Source organism: Protobothrops mucrosquamatus, unplaced genomic scaffold (genome assembly GCF_001527695.2).
Source record: "Protobothrops mucrosquamatus isolate PMUCROS unplaced genomic scaffold, P.Mucros_1.0 scaffold2394, whole genome shotgun sequence".
Lineage (NCBI taxonomy): Eukaryota > Metazoa > Chordata > Lepidosauria > Squamata > Viperidae > Protobothrops > Protobothrops mucrosquamatus.
In genome coordinates this window covers 121,368-137,469 of record NW_015388468.1, presented here as the reverse complement: position 1 = coordinate 137,469, position 16,102 = coordinate 121,368, and the positions used below count along the sequence as shown (strand labels likewise).

Here is a 16,102-nt window from a genome sequence, read left to right as displayed (position 1 = left end):
TCTTCCAAAATTGTATTGAAACAGATAATGACTTGAAGCCATCTGAGTTGGAGCCTTCACATTTTTCAAAACACCAACATGAGAAATCTAATGTCCTACCCTTTATAAACAATCTTTGAAGGGCACAAGAAACATGAATAATATTTCTGATTAATTTCATTCTTAAATCATGAGAAATATGCTTAACAGTTCATAAGTTCATAACAATTCATAAGACATGTATCCACCGATTCTGCAAAAGTGGATATTTCATTTCTTTATTCCATTCAGATATATAATGAATTCTAACTTTAATTTGATCCAATCCTTACAAAACTGAATTCTTGTTTCCATTCAAGCACTGTATTTATTAAGGATTCTAAAATTACAGATGCTTCGGGAGCAACTAGGTCAGGGGTTGGTAATCATTTCCTGCATGGGAGAATCATGAAACTGCCTAAAAGAAGAACCAAAATCTTCATGAATCAAAGGAGACAAGAGACATCCCTGATAGATATTAAGATATAAATTGATAGGTTGAGAGACAAATACATCTATAATAGTTCTAGCTGTTGGGTGAAAATAGCAAATTGAAATCTAGTGAACCAAAAAAAACCAACCCACCTTTTTTCTTAGAACATACTTTCAATTTGAACTATTTGAACAGATTTTCAATGTCCAGTGAAATTAAAACAGTTAATTCCAATTGATCTGTTGCCATATCCGAAATATCAAGACAATTATTGCAGAAAGCTTGCTATTTTTTTTATAATCAATACTGAGATGGGTGGTTTATCGATAGTATTACTTTCTGTAACTTCCTAGCTAGCACTGCACTTTGTATTTTTCTGTTCACATAAGCAAAAGCGTTAGTCTATAACAGGGGTGGCGAACCTATGGCACGCGTGCCAGAGGTGGCACTCAGAGCCCTCTCTGTGGGCACGCGCACTGTTGCCCCAGCCCGCCTCCTCCGGTGGCCTCCTCACCAGCAGTCCCCCCGAGGAGAGTTGCCCCTGGGTGCGACCCATGTGGAGCAACGCAGCCAAGGACATGGCAGCCGGGCAAGCCTCCCCCCTTGCGCCCTGTCACGCACAGATGATACTGTGGGGTGCAGGTGGAGGGCATGGCTGTCATGGTGCTGATGGGCCGCCTGGGCAATCTGCGGTGGGCCATGGAGGCGGTGGGTGGCCCTGAGAGCGGGGGGCAGGGCGGGGGGTGGAGCCGGGCCAGGGTGGGGCAGTTTTTGGGCACTCGGTCTCTAAAAGGTTCGCCATCACTGGTCTATAACTTGCACTTTTAGTAGAAGCTTTCTCTGCTGCGATATCATTGTACTGAAATAATAAAATTATAAAGAGATTAAGTGGTTGATTATAGACCTCTAACAATATGTATAAGAAAATTCAACCAGAAATTCATCAGGTCTAGAGGCTTTCCCTGTTGTCCCAGACCTCCAATACTATAAAAAATATTGGTCCTCAATCTCTGTGCTTTACTTTAAAAATAAATTTACTTTTGCATCCCAGTTTTTTTTTTAAATTTCCCTGTAGGATCAGTAAACCACTGTGTGATGTGAAAGATTCTTTGTTTTATTTTAGAGTGCATTCAATTTCATGCCTAACTGTGACACATATAGAATGAATATACTTCTGGAAATTTAGTGTGCTCTGTAAAGAAATATTGAAAGTGGCAAGGAAATTTGTCTTTCAAGGAATTTTCCTCGCTATTGCTGAACTTCACAGTAAGATTCTAAATCAGGGGTCTTCAAATTTGGCAAGCTGGCTGAGGAATTCTGGGAGTTGAAGTCCACAAGTCATAAAAGGGCCAAGTCTGAAGACCCCTGTTCTAAATGCTAAGTGGTGAGGCTGGCTTGCGATTCAGTGGTTAAAAACGGCTATAACACCCAAAGGACCACTTTTTCATTTAACAAGTATGTTGTTAGTATCTCTGGATATATCAAAAAGTAGCAACTCACCATATGCCTTTATTGTGGGCAGAGGTAATAGCAGGAAACAACCAAACAACAAAAATCAATGCAAAGTTACAGAAAAAAAACCACCCATTTCAGAACACGAAAGCATGGGCCCCACAGTTGAAGGCGATAAGATTGACTATTTGCTAAAAAAAAAGAGTGTATTTATTACAAAGGTCATTTAAAGGAGATAATTACACAAGAACCAGCTTGGGACAGTTAGCTGTCAATGGGTGCAAACATTTATGGTCTGCAGAGAAATAATGCAAAGAACAGTCAATGGACACAATAATATTGGTGTATCTCTGCCACCTCCCATGATTCTTCATTATTTGCTGTCTTCAGCTCTCTTCTAACGATAGCATAAAACCAACTATTTTGCAAATATTTGATTTCTAGAGCTCTCAACGGCTGCCCGGCCTCTTCTAAAGCCAAGCAAGGATTTTTGTAACTACGAAGTGCAGACAATCTAACGTGACTCTATGCTTTCCTCCTAAGCTCTTCCTTTGAAATGGCAGACAGCAAGAAAACACGTAGAGGCATTCTTGCAGGAAACACCATGAACAGAAACTCTCTCACGCTACTTCCAGCCCTTCCTGAAGTCGAAGGGGTGTGAAACAGCTTGCGAAAGGCTTCCCTTGCCCTATTTCCTTTTCCACCCTGGTAAAAGTCCAGGAAATGTTAACTGGAGGATACACATAGCAAATCTTTAGCAGAACGAGGGCATGAGCAAATTTACAAAAAAAACAAAACAAAACCACTCCACCCGAAAAAAAACCCTTTTGCCTTGATTCTGTGGAGGAAGATGGAAGAGCTTGTATTACCGTAATAAAACTGTCGTGTTCAATGCTTGATTATTTATTTAAGTTATTAAGCAGATTACTCTGCCTTCTTATGGATATCACAAGCGGTACAAAATACATGACCCAACTAATTGTGCCAAAATAAAAGATATAATGATAACACAAGACTAATGCAAAGAATAATACAAAGTAGAACAAATTCTAAATCAAAATCACCAAATATGCTTATCCTGTACCCTTTTAGCAGAGATTTGGATATTTGAAAATCAACTGCCAATAACTCCTCAGTAAAATAATTTTGCACTACTTGTGTAAAGCTAATGAAGACACCTTACTTCTTCCAGTTGACTTTCAATACATCAAGGAAACATTTACCAGGTGGTATATATTTCAAGCTAATATTTTACATTAATATGCTATTAGAAGAGGTGTTTCTTTCCCTTTAAATTTTTTTTTTACATTCCAGAATCTCATTCACATTGACAAGAATCTCACTTCCCAAGTATTCCCATTACAATGAAATCATTTTCTATTTAATACTAAATATGGAGATATTACTTTGTATAAACCCAAAAGCCAATTATTCTGATTCTAGATCAGGGGTAGGCAACCGTGGCTCTTTTATGACTCGTGGACTTCAACTCCCAGAATTCCTGAGCCAGCCATGCTGAGGGGAAAGGGAGAGGTTTCCAAGCTGAGCCATGCTGGCTCAGGAATTCTGGGAGTTGAAGTCCACGAGTCATAAAAGAGCCAAGTTTGAAGACCCCTGGTTTAAATATTTAAATATTTTTCCTCACAGTCACATGATCAAAATTCAGGCATTTGGACAGGGGTAGGCAACCTTGGCTCTTTTATGACTCGTGGACTTCAACTCCCAGAATTCCTGAGCCAGCCATGCTGAGGGGAAAGGGAGAGGTTTCCAAGCTGAGCCATGCTGGCTCAGGAATTCTGGGAGTTGAAGTCCACGAGCCATAAAAGAGCCACGGTTGCCTACCCCTGTTCTAGATGGTAATAGTGAGGCCATATTTCCCATGCATGTACTTTTTTCTTTTTTTCTTTTTAGAGAATCACCTGAAAGTCTGTTGAGAGACAAGGTGCACTGGCACTTCCCTCCTAGCTTTCATTAATCTTGCAAAGTAAAATGCACTAGAAAATCTCTGGCTCAGGATCACAGGTATTTTTTTTCTCCTGCAGCTTCAGTGAAAGTAACCAGTTTGGTAACCTTAGTTAAGGAAGGGAAATTGCTTTTTTCCCCTGCCCTCAAGCTGTTCACTTCTGCATAAGTAAGCAGGAAGTACAGGATCAAGCAATCGTTCTTCTAAAAGGGGGTGGTGATGAACTAAATTTCCCAGAAGCATAAAAGTTCAGCAGTACTTGAAAAGTAACAGGTTTCCTATTTTAACAGACTGGACAGATTTGAGGGGGAAAAAATCCAAAGAAAAAAAAAGGTATAAATTAAGGGGAGATGGAAGATTACAATCTTTGCCTTAAAAAGTCCTATTTATGAATGGAGAATTCATAAAAAGAGCTAAAAGAAAATAGTACGGATATTAAAGTAACTGGGTTATGCCCAATGGTATCTTGCTAATGAAATTCTTATTCTGTTCTTGAACAGGTTTGGTAAGTAGGTAGGGGGTCATACACTATATTGTATGATATAACCCACTTTATTTTGTTCATAGAGAAAAGGCTATCAAAAACTGCAGAGCAATAGCAATAGCACTTAGACCAGTGTTTCTCAACCTTGACAATTTTAAGGCATGTGGACTTCAACTCCCAGAATTCCACAGCCAGCAATGCTGGCTGTGGAATTATGGGAATTGAAGTCCACATGCCTTAAAATTGTCAAGGTTGAGAAACACTGACTTAGACTTATACTGTATACCACTTCATATAAGCCCTCTCTGTGTGGTTTACAGAGCCAGGCTATTGCCCCCAACAATCTGGGTCTTCATTTTACCAATCACGGAAGGATGGAAGGATGAGTCAACTTTGAGCTAATCAGGATCGAACTGCTGGCGGTCAGTAGAATTAGCCTGCAATACTGCATTCTAACCACCGCTCCACCACGGCTCTTAATCGCTGTATCTTTCATCTGCTGTGAGATCAACACAGTGACTTCAATCAGGAATTCCAGCAAAGAACTTTGGAATAAAGATGGAAGTCACACCATGGATCCTACTAAGTAGGATAGTACAAGCACATTCTCAGCTTAATCTACTTATTTTAAAGTTTCTAAAACTATCTGCTAATTCATAGGGGACTTCAGGCAATAACAAACAGTATTGCAACAATGAAAATAAAACCAGCAACATAAAACGGAGAAGCATGGCTGTTTAACTAGTAATCAATACATATAATTTAACTGGCCAAAGATAAAAACACTTTTAACCTAGATTTATTGCTAGTCATACATTCTTCAAAAAGCCATCTGAGGATACGCCCACATTGCAATCACGGGTACAAATACAAAATATTATAGTATTTTAAATTACACAAATAAAGGGATGCAGAGCTTGGGTGAGAAATTTCTAAAATAATGACTAATGAAATAATACTCCCTGTAAAAAAGTAATTCGCATCAACACATTTTAAGACACCGTGAAGAGATATTATCCATTTATTATTATTTTATTTTATATAGAGGCCTAAGCCAGGGGTCTGCAACCTTGACAACTTTAAGACTTGTGGACTTCAACTCCCAGAATTCCTCAGCCAGCTATGCTGGCTGAGGAATTCTGGGAGCTGAAGTCCACAAGTCCTAAAGTTGTCAAGGTTGCAGACCCGTGGCCTAAGCTATAAAATAATTTACTTTTTCTAAAGCTTTGTCATAATAAGAGTTATGACAAATCAGCACAACCCAATTCTGGCCTCTTGGCTGGCCAGAAGATGGCAACTGAGAGCAAACTATATAGTAACTGTGTAGGTGCTGTATCCTTCCAATGTTTATTTTTTTAGATTTTTTTTAACATCTCACCTTTATTATTTTTATAAACAACTGAAGGCAGTGAACATGCCAAAACTTCTTCTTCTCCTGTGAGGTGGGGTTGGGCTGAGAAAGAATGTCTGGCCCAAAGTCACCCAGCTGGCTTTCATGGGCAGACTATAGCTCACAGTTTCCTGGCTTCTAGTACGGTACCTTCACCACTAGACCAAAATGGATCTCTACCAACCTCTAAAAGTTTTAATCTTGTAGAGTTTTATTTGGTAAGATACCTTTTTAAGAGAGATCAAGTAGACTTTTTTGTTCTATCCCAGTGATGGCGAACCTTTTAGAGACCGAGTGCCCAAACTGCAACCGAAAACCCACTTATTTATTGCCGGGTGCCAGGTGGGCGTGGCCCACTGGGTGGGCATGGCTGTGGTGATCATGGCAGATTGGGTGGGTGTGGCCAAGGTGGGCATGGTCACCTCAATGTTGCTCGTGGGGAGGGACGCCTGTGGGGGGTGGGCAGGGTTGGGGGAGATCCAGGGGGTCTCTGGTGGGTGGGTGGTAGGCAGGAGGCTCGTCCTGCGGTGTGAGGCATGGCAAGGTGGGGGTGCCATTGCCATGGGGCAAGGCAAGGGCCAGGGCGGCTGCTGCCTGGCACCATCGCCCCCCGCATACAGAGGCCAGCGAGCGCATGGGGGCCGATGGTGTCCGTCAGCAGCCACAGCCTGCCAGCCCTTCGACCGGCACACTCTGGAGCTCCGCAGCCGGCCGACAGCAGTTCAAAGAAGCCACCTCTGAGATGGATGGATGGCCGACAGCTGAGGAGGCGATGCAGTGGGTGGTGCCCAGGAAAAGGACAGCATGCAAAGCCAGGAGGGACGGGATGGGGGGGAAGGAAACCAACCGTGCTGGGATGCATCCGGCCACGTGGGACCTCGGCTAGTTAGCAGGCGGCTGGTTGAAGAGGGACAGTTGCCATCTCCGGGGCATAGCGCACGTGCCCACAGAGAGGGCTCTGAGTGCCGCCTCTGGCACGCGTGCCATAGGTTCGCCACCACTGTTCTATCCTGTCAGAAGATGAGGTTCATTCCTGATCAGACCTTTTTAAAAAGGTTTTTTTTTTAAAAAAAAAGGTATCTTTTTAAAAGGTCTGATCAGGAAAGAACCTCATCTTCTGACAGGATAGAAGAAAAAGTCTATTTGATTTCTCAAAACTGTAGTTTTCCAGCCTTATCTGTGACATTGATACACGGGGAATTGTTTTACAACTAATCAGGCTATAAATTACATATAGCAAGATATATAATGGCTCTATTTGAAAATGATATGTTATTGTGGATTAATTCTCAAAGGTATCCAAAGGAAACAAAAGAAAAGAGGTAGGAATACTAGCACACATCATTTGAGCTCGTTCCAACAAACCGAAGCTATGCTAATTTGTAATAAGATACATGATAAATAATTTGATTTGCATTTGCACATGATATTTAACTTATTTTAGTGGCAGATTTAATTAAAAGGACTAATTAGTTTGTGATTTTCTCCTAGACTAGTCTACACCTTAGCAGTGCTATAAAGTAGACTCTTCTTATATATCAAATACTGCAACCGTACACTCGAAATTGTTCATTTTCTGTGAAGATCCCACTGCATATTATTCTTCAAAATGTCAAAAAGTATAAATTAAATGCTGCAAGATAAAGTTACAACAATATCAGATTCCTCAGAAAACTTACCATATTATGGATATGTGGCTCAAGTTTAACTATTTAGATTGGGGTGGGGAACTATGGGGCCTTTATGACCTATGGACTTCAACTCCCAGAATTCAACTCACCATGCTGGCTCAGGAATTCTGGGAATTGAAGTCCACAAGTCATAAAGGGGCCACAGTTCCCCACCCTTGATTTAGATAATATTACATCAACACCAGTAACATAGAATCTTTCCACTGTTTCTTCTCCTTGTCTCTAATATAGCAGTAAAATTAATTGTAAGAAAAGCTGTACTTACTACTGTGCACAGTCAATCAACTGATATTCATTAGATCTTTCATAGCACGCTTTCACACCTTCATCTTGCCAAAGTGTTTTTGTATGTTCATAGAATTCCTGAAAGCAAAAGAAAAAAAAAGAATAAATCTATATCAACAACTAGAAAAGGAATACATAAAGTGCAATACACTTTAATATGAGCAACAACCCAAAAAATAGTAAATGGCAAAGTTTCAAGTATTTTCACATGGGTTTTTCTGCATTAACCAAATCCTGTATCCCTAGTGATTTAGCTGACATTTGATGTACAATAATAAATATTTATGAAATATGTTTAAAACACTCATTTTACTTAGGCAAAATTTCTGTATTCTAATTCAATATTAGAATTAAGTCACGTATTGCAATTATGCTGTATTTGTTTAATTTTAGCAATTTACTTTGTGCTTTCAAATAACGTTGCAAGATACAATGCAAAGTAAAACTTAAGAGTAATTGGACATAGAAGAGAAGCTTTATCTGTTTCTCTGTTATTCCATGTTCAATGGCCTGTGACATGAGATTGTTGGGATTTCGAGAATTTTCAAATGAATTTCAAAAATGTAGAAATACTCATTTCCCGTTTAGAAAGTATGTATACTAGAACCTTAAATAATGTTCACTGTAGCAACAACATTAGTCTTTTCCCCTATAATCATAGATTAATAAACTTATTTTCCTCATTTAGAGGAACCCGATTCATAAGGACAAGCAAGGCAAGCTGCTAACTCAGAACCAAATACATTTTTTTCAAATTATTGTCTATGTTTAATATCTTTTTTTAAAACATAAAAAAGTATTTTGCAAAGTATCAAACTAGTTAAGAAAGTTCCAAAGAGCATTTCTTAAACACAGTTCACTTGTGTTGACTTGTTTTGGAATCTATTTTAAATTACTGTAGTGAAGTACTGGAAATTCAGGTTCAAAACACACACACACACACACACACACACACACACACACACTTTAACAAAGCCCAGAGATCTCTGGCAAAAACTACAATAATAAAAATACAGCGAAATTATGTAAACTTTCTAACACCTTCAACCCAATATTCGTACAACAAAGAATCCAAGAAAACAAATGTTATCTGTGCCAAACCAGGCAATTCCCTTTTATGAGTACTTCCTATATTTTCATGATGCCTTAGTGCAGTGTTTTTCAAACATGGCAATTTTAAGATCTGTGAACGTCAACTCCCAGAATTCCCCAGCCAGCAGAAGTTGAAATCCACACATTTATAGTTGCCGAGTTTGAAAAACACTGCATCAAGGCATCATGATAATATAGGAAGTACTCCCATTCAGTGCAGGAACTTCCTTGACAGATAGCCATCCAAGCTATGTTTAAACATCTTCAATGAAGGAGAGTCTATTCCAGCTTCTTCAAACTTGGCCCTTTCATGACTTGTGGACTTCAACTCCCAGAATTCCTCAGCCAGGCATGCTGCCTGAGGAATTCTGGGAGTTGAAGTCCACAAGTCATAAAAGGGCAAAGTTTGAAGAACCCTGGTCTATTCCCTCCCAGGCATAGGATAACCTCTTAAACAGTTCTTATCACACAGGAGTTTTGTCCTGATGTCGAACGCAAATCTACTGTCTTATATTTTAAAACTATTTCATTCTGCCTTCTGATCAATTCTGCTCTATCTGTGACATGACTTCTCTTCAGGTACATGAAGACAGGGATCATGTTTATTTACTGTTTTCTCTTCTGCACACTGAACACACCAAATATTCCTCATAAGGTTTTCTTTTAAAGTTTTTATCTTCGTTTTTCTCCTCTGATTCTATTCTACTTTGTTAATATATTTTTGAAAATGAAGCGGCAAAACTAGATACAATGTTCTAGGTTAGTGATGGCGAACCTTTTAGAGACCGAGTGCCCAAACTGCAACCCAAAACCCACTTATGCATCGTCGAGTGCCGGGTGGGTGTGGCTGGATGTGGCCCATTGGGTGGGCATGGGTGCAGTGGTAACGGCAGACTGTGTGGGACTAAAAAGTTCAATCAATCAATTCCAACTTTGCCAGATCTTTTTCCCCCCCGTGAGAAGTTGAAATTGACAGATTGAACCTTTTTTTTTTTTTTTTGCACATGGCGGCGGAGACCTAAAGCGAANGAAAAGGTTTTATAAAATCCAGCTGAAGGCCTAGGACTGGGGCGACGGCACGCGTGCCCACAGAGAGGGCTCTGAGTGCCGCCTCTGGCACCCGTGCCATAGGTTCGCCACCATGATTTGATCAATGGAAAACAGAAAAAAACAATTGTTTCTTTTGATCTTGGAGCTGTATTTCTGCTGATGAAGCCTAGGACCAAGGCTTCATTATTGGTGAGGCTACATTAACACTATTGGTTGATGTTCAACAGCTGATCCAACAAAACACCCCAGGGTCTTTATGCACGTACTGCTCCATAGCATACCCACCCTATAATTATGCTATTGATTTTTTAAAAAATCAATTGCATTTATCTTTGCATTTATCTCGAGTGAATATTCATTTTGCCCATTGTCTGAGCTCACTTTTTATCATCCTTTCTACTATGATCTCATGGGAGATGGTGTTGAATGCTTTTCTGGAATCGGACTACACAATGTCCACTCTATTCCACAGTTAATTGAATTGGTCACTCTATCAGAAAAACATATCAGGATGATTTGGCAGGCCTTCTTTCTAATAAACTCGTGCTGGCCTCTGCCAAGCAATGCATTCTTTCCCAAATGCTTACAAATTGACTATTTTATAATCTGTTTTGCCTGGTACTGACACCAAGCCAATCAGGGTATAGCTGGCCAGGACCTTTTTGAAGATAAGAGATGTTTGCCCTTCTCTAATTCTATGGCAGTGCACTTGTCCTTCTGGGTTTCTCAACAATTACTGAAGTGGCTCCGAGATGACATCCACAATTTACTTAGATGTAACAGCAATCATTTCAAGTAATACACTTAGGTTACTATGACTGAAAGAGAGTGACTGGCTAAGGTCTCATGGTCTCCTGCTTTCTAGCCTGGTGCCTTAACCACTAGGCCAGGGGTAGGCAACCTTGGCTCTTCAACTCCCAGAATTCCTGAGCCAGCATGGCTCAGCATGGAAACCTCTCCCTTTTCCCTCAGCATGGCTGGCTCAGGAATTCTGGGAGTTGAAGTCCATGAGTCATAAAAGAGCCAAGGTTGCCTACCCCTGCACTAGGCCAAACTGGCTGTCACAATGAGAGAGCTAACAACCAACCCGCAGAATGCTAATGACACATGACGGCGAAGAATATAAACCCTTCCATTTTCCACCAGTCAGTTAGAACTGAAGAAGCTTCTTGGATGAGAAGCCAAAGGTTTTCAAAGAAAAAGTCAAGAAATTCCAGTTGCCTTTTGGAAAAGCACCTTTAGGACATTGTTGTCTCCGTATTCTCACCTTTTGCCTTTTGCACCTTTTGGTAACCTCAATTCATTCGGTGAAATTCTAGGTTATCCGTAAATTGATTACCTTTTCTCTTTCTACTTCTGATATCTATTCTTTCCGTTTTCAGATATTCACTAAGTTTCTGGTGCAGTCATATTGCCTTCTCCTGCTTTTCTTTTTTCTGTGAATTATAGAATTATGTCTAATACATTTTTAGTATCTTTTAAAAATACTCACCTATTTTGAGCTCCTTTTCCTGTTCGTATCTTGACAAAGAATTTTACGTAGCATTGTTCTGAATTAATTAATTTCTCAATATTGAACTATTCTTGATTTTAGTTTCCCTTAAAATCAAGAATTCCAGTATTTCATTGTCATTTTGTTGTTTCTTCCATTTATTAACCAAGACCCCCTACTAATTAATACTATCTGAAGGAGACAATTACCAACAGCAAAACTCAGGAAATTTCTGGATGAGTTGTGCTTAGCAGTTTATTTCCTACCAAATATTGGGATAATTAATATCCTGGTATCAGTGTCTCTTTGGAGTATCCATAAGTAATTTGCTTCTGGAAAAATATATATCTATCCTATTTCCTTGATTAAGTAGCAGTAGATTCAAACAAGGGGATTTAATCTATTTGATGTGCTATTGATGTGTAATGTGTTTTCATGTAATGTTTTCCCTTTTGTTACTCTATTCCAAGTCATTAAAGAACAATAACAAAACAAAAATGAAACTGTTCCAAGGCTTCACAGGAGGAATTTTTTCCCTTGATCACATTGTATTGGAATCAATTACTTAACTGACTAAAGCAGAAATCAGAAGTTTAAAAACAACAGCCAAAATACTTAATCAACGAGCATACTATTTTGCCTGATGTCTTTAATCTGACCTATAACCCAGCAACTGTTATGCTATCTTTTTAATGTGGTTATTAACTTTCCACGTGGGATGGAAAAAGAAACCAAGTCCACTCTTTGAACTTATTGACTGAGATTTCAAAACAAGGTCCTACAATCAATACTAACATTTACTGGATTATAGACAAGCGCCTAAGAAATGAACCACAAGAGTTAGCCTTCCATTCTGCAGTTTTTCACTCCAAATTAAAATCCAATGCAAATCAATTTAAAGATAATTTGGACGTTACTTACCCCGATTGATACTATGGTTTAACCTTAAGTGACAGATTAGATAAGGTGTATCTAATTTTCTTGGTGAGAATTAGCTTTTAATTCATCAAAGTACAAGGAGGCAACTGGACTTTCTTGTTTTTCTTTGAAGATGTTTTGCTTCTCATTCCTCCATTCCCCACCATCCAGTCAGAGCTGAAGAAGCTTCTTGGATGAGAAGCGAAACATCTTCAAAGAAAAACAACAAAGTCCAGTTGCCTCCTGAACAACCATGACCTGGATGACTGAGAATCTCCATAGATTGCTTGTAATGCTTGTATATGGCCACAAAACAGGAAATCCACCCCAAAGGAACAAGGAAAAAAATAATCAATTTGTATAAAATGTATGAATGTAGGCATATAGCATAATATGTAACAATATTTACTTTTAATTAAACAGAAATAAACCTGAATCTATGTGCCGGCTCAATTTGCTATCAAAGTATTAACTGCTAATAGACAACCACAAAACCTCCACCTCACTTTGAGCAGGCCTTGAAGACCCTCTTCAGCCAGAGAACAGACCACACAGAATGGGAGATGCTCTCAAAATTGTTCCATTGCTTTCAAGCAAAGAGAATACAGATAGTCCTCGGTTTTCAACCATTCATTTAGCACAGTGTTTCTCAACCTTGACAATTTTAAGGCATGTGGACTTCAACTCCCAGAATTCCACAGCCAGCAATGCTGGCTGTGGAATTCTGGGAGTTGAAGTCCACATGCCTTAAAATTGCCAAGGTTGAGAAACACTGATTTAGCAACTATTACAGTAGCACAGAAAAAGTGACTTTAGAACCAGTCCTCACATTTATATGGGCATTGCAGCATCTCCACAGTCATGTGATCAAACTTTGGTTGCTTGGCAACCGACGTGTATTTACAAGGTTTGCACCATTCCAGGGTCACATGATCACCATTTGCGACTTTACCCGTTGTCTTCTGGCTAGCAAAGTCAAGGGGGGGGGGGGGAGAGCCAAATTTGCTTATGAACCAGATAATGCACGTAACAACTGAAAAGGTTATAAAAATGGGTGTGACTTACTTAACAACCACCTTGCTTAGAAATTCTGGTTGCAATTGCGATCATAAGTTGAGGATTTCCTGTATGTTGCAGCACTATGATGAGATATATTACATGACGCTCCTCACCCAAATACTAAACAATTTCCTTGTTTAGATCCTCACCTTAAAGTTCATTCCCTATCCTACAACAAATCAGAAAATATTGTACACTTGTATGAAAGTGCCACAGCCAGGAGAATTAAAGAGTAATATATTACTAATCAATATCAGATTTCAAACTTCCTTTTTTGTTGAAAAAAAGAGATAATAGTGGAATACACAGAGAATGAGAATTATAGATTGAAATTAAATCACAAAAATAACGGTAGACATTAAATTGCTGCAAAACAAAACAAATCCTACTATTTGGGGATTTTTGGTCAAGCAGACATCGCTTTTCAATAATGTATTTTTAATCACGTTTATTGCAAAATACAGGCAGCCCTTGACTATCAACCACAATTGCGCCCAAATTTTCCATTACTAAGCAAGACAGTTGTTTAGTGAGTTTTGCCCTATTTTATGACTTTTCTTGCCACAGAATAAGTTAATAACACAGTTGTTAAGTGAATCTGGCTTCCCCATTGATTTTACTTGTAGGAAGATCACAAAAGGTGATCAACATGTGCCCGGGACACTGCAACCATCGTAAATATGAGCCAGTTGCCAAGTGACTGAATTTTGATCACGTGACCATGGGGATGCTACAACAGTCGTTAAAAAGTGTGAAAAATGGTCATAAGTCACTTTTTTCAGTGCCACTGTGACTTTGAATGGTCACTAAATGAATAGTTGTTGAGACTACTTGTCCAATGCCCTTGCTGCCTCTTTGTAAATCTCTTGCTCTCCGAAGGAAAGCTGTGCAGTTGGAGAAACTTTCTTACATTCTGATTCAGTGGTAGAACAGACAAGAGGGCAGTGGTGCTGTCAACTGGTTGGTGCTTTAGGTGGGTCTCTTACTGTAAGTTTTCAAAAATAGATTGGACAGCCATTTGACTGGGATGGTGTAAGGCTCTTGCCTTGAGCAAGGGGTTGGACTAGAATACTTCCGAGGTCCCTTCCAGTCCTATGATTTAGTCTATACTAAAGGTCCATTTTAAAAATAATGTTTATATTGTATTATTGATCATAGATACAGAGTCAATTTTTTAAAATTTTAAATTATTTCTTAAGCCCCAACCTGTCAGGAATCTTTTTTGTCTCTTGCTCATTAATAAGATGTTAGCCACTCAGAGTCACACTGTGAGTTCAGCAGCCATATAAATCAAATGAATAAATAACGACATAAAAAAGGAAATCATTAGAAAACTCTCAAAAATCTGTATTTAAAGGACCAATGAATAATAGCAAAGAGGGAACAATAGCACTGATTCTCTAATGTTTACAGTTCAGCAAAAAAGCATCCAAAGTGAAATTTTTGGATTTCATTTTGACTGAAAACCATTTAGGAAACAGGTGAACAGAAACTTCTGTGTGTAACATGGTTTATGGAAAGCTGAAGCAACATTTCTGATACACCCAGCTCTGCCGGTTGTTCACAGTTCTTGCAGGCTTCCAGGCTCTTCAGCAAAATAATGAGAAAGTTGTAGGAACTTCCGTGTTCCTCCTGTATGCTGAAAAGAGAGGCAAAATTGCTTAGGGATATGAGGAAAGCAGCAATAGCAACGGAGAGGCCTAGAATGAGAACCTCTAGCAAATTATTGAAACATGCCACGTCAGGAGATATCACCTCTTCGAGAAGCACTTTTGGTTCATAGATAGTTATGACAGCTATGCAGCCACAAGTTCTACTTTTATCTCTGCAAAAATATACTGTGGGGTGGTATGAAAATTAACAGCAGCTTATACTTGACAGGGCCTACAAATGTCTAGGAAAGAAAAATATGGTTTATGCTCCCTCCCTCCTCTGAGGGAATAAAATTATTTTTGCAACATGGCATTTGTGAAATGGACCTTTGGGGCGATAATGGCAAAGGCCAGCCGCTGCTCTGTTCTTCAAGGACAAGGTGTCCTCACAAACAAGCCTCTAAGGAGTTTTGAATACAAATTGTAAGAAGAGTAGAAAAAATTAATAAGGGGAAAACCAAGCATTTCAGTAAAGCAAAAGGATAATCAGCTCCAGGATGAACGTACTAATGATTTGGCAGTCAAACACAAACCGGAGGGGCTTATTGGGAGCTTTCCTCAAGGCCACTGGACTTGTCAACCAGTCCTATAAACTCCAGAACATTGTTTCCAACTGTGACTTTTAAGTATGTGAACATCAATTCACAGAATTCTCATCAACAGCTATGCTAAGCTATGGAATTCTGGGGTTTTAAATCCACAAAGTTGGGAAACAATGCCCTAGTAATTCTAAATGAGCCTAAATGTACCATTGGCACAATCCTTGAATGTGCATCTGAGACCACGATGAAGAACAAGTTGTTCTAATAAAACCATGGGAAATTAATTAGAAATAAAAGAACAAAACAAAACAAAACAAAAATGGCAAGATTAGACAAAGCTCAGGATATAGCTAAATTTTCAGCCAGTGACCAAAGGGAAAAAAAATGAGAAAGTCAAATAGATTTCAGGGGGCAAGAAAAAACCAAAATACATAAATACATGCCAGTTGCCAACAGTCCAAATTTTGATCCTGTAACCATGCTGCAAAGGTTGTAAGTGTGAAAAACAGTCATAAGTCACTTTTTCCAGTGTTGTTGTAATTTCAAATGATCACTGAATGAATGGTTGTAAGTATCTTTAA

The 16,102-nt window shown here is 39.1% G+C and overlaps 1 protein-coding gene across 1 annotated transcript in view; it reads right to left on the bottom strand.

Annotated features, from left to right (window-relative positions):
• Positions 1 to 16,102, bottom strand: part of GNAS (GNAS complex locus) — a 122,140-nt gene that overhangs the window by 39,966 nt on the left and 66,072 nt on the right. Inside the window, exon 5 of the mRNA XM_015824865.1 lies at positions 7,697 to 7,794. Within this exon, the coding sequence (XP_015680351.1) occupies positions 7,697 to 7,794 (98 nt within the window). The remainder of the gene's footprint in view (positions 1 to 7,696; positions 7,795 to 16,102) is intronic.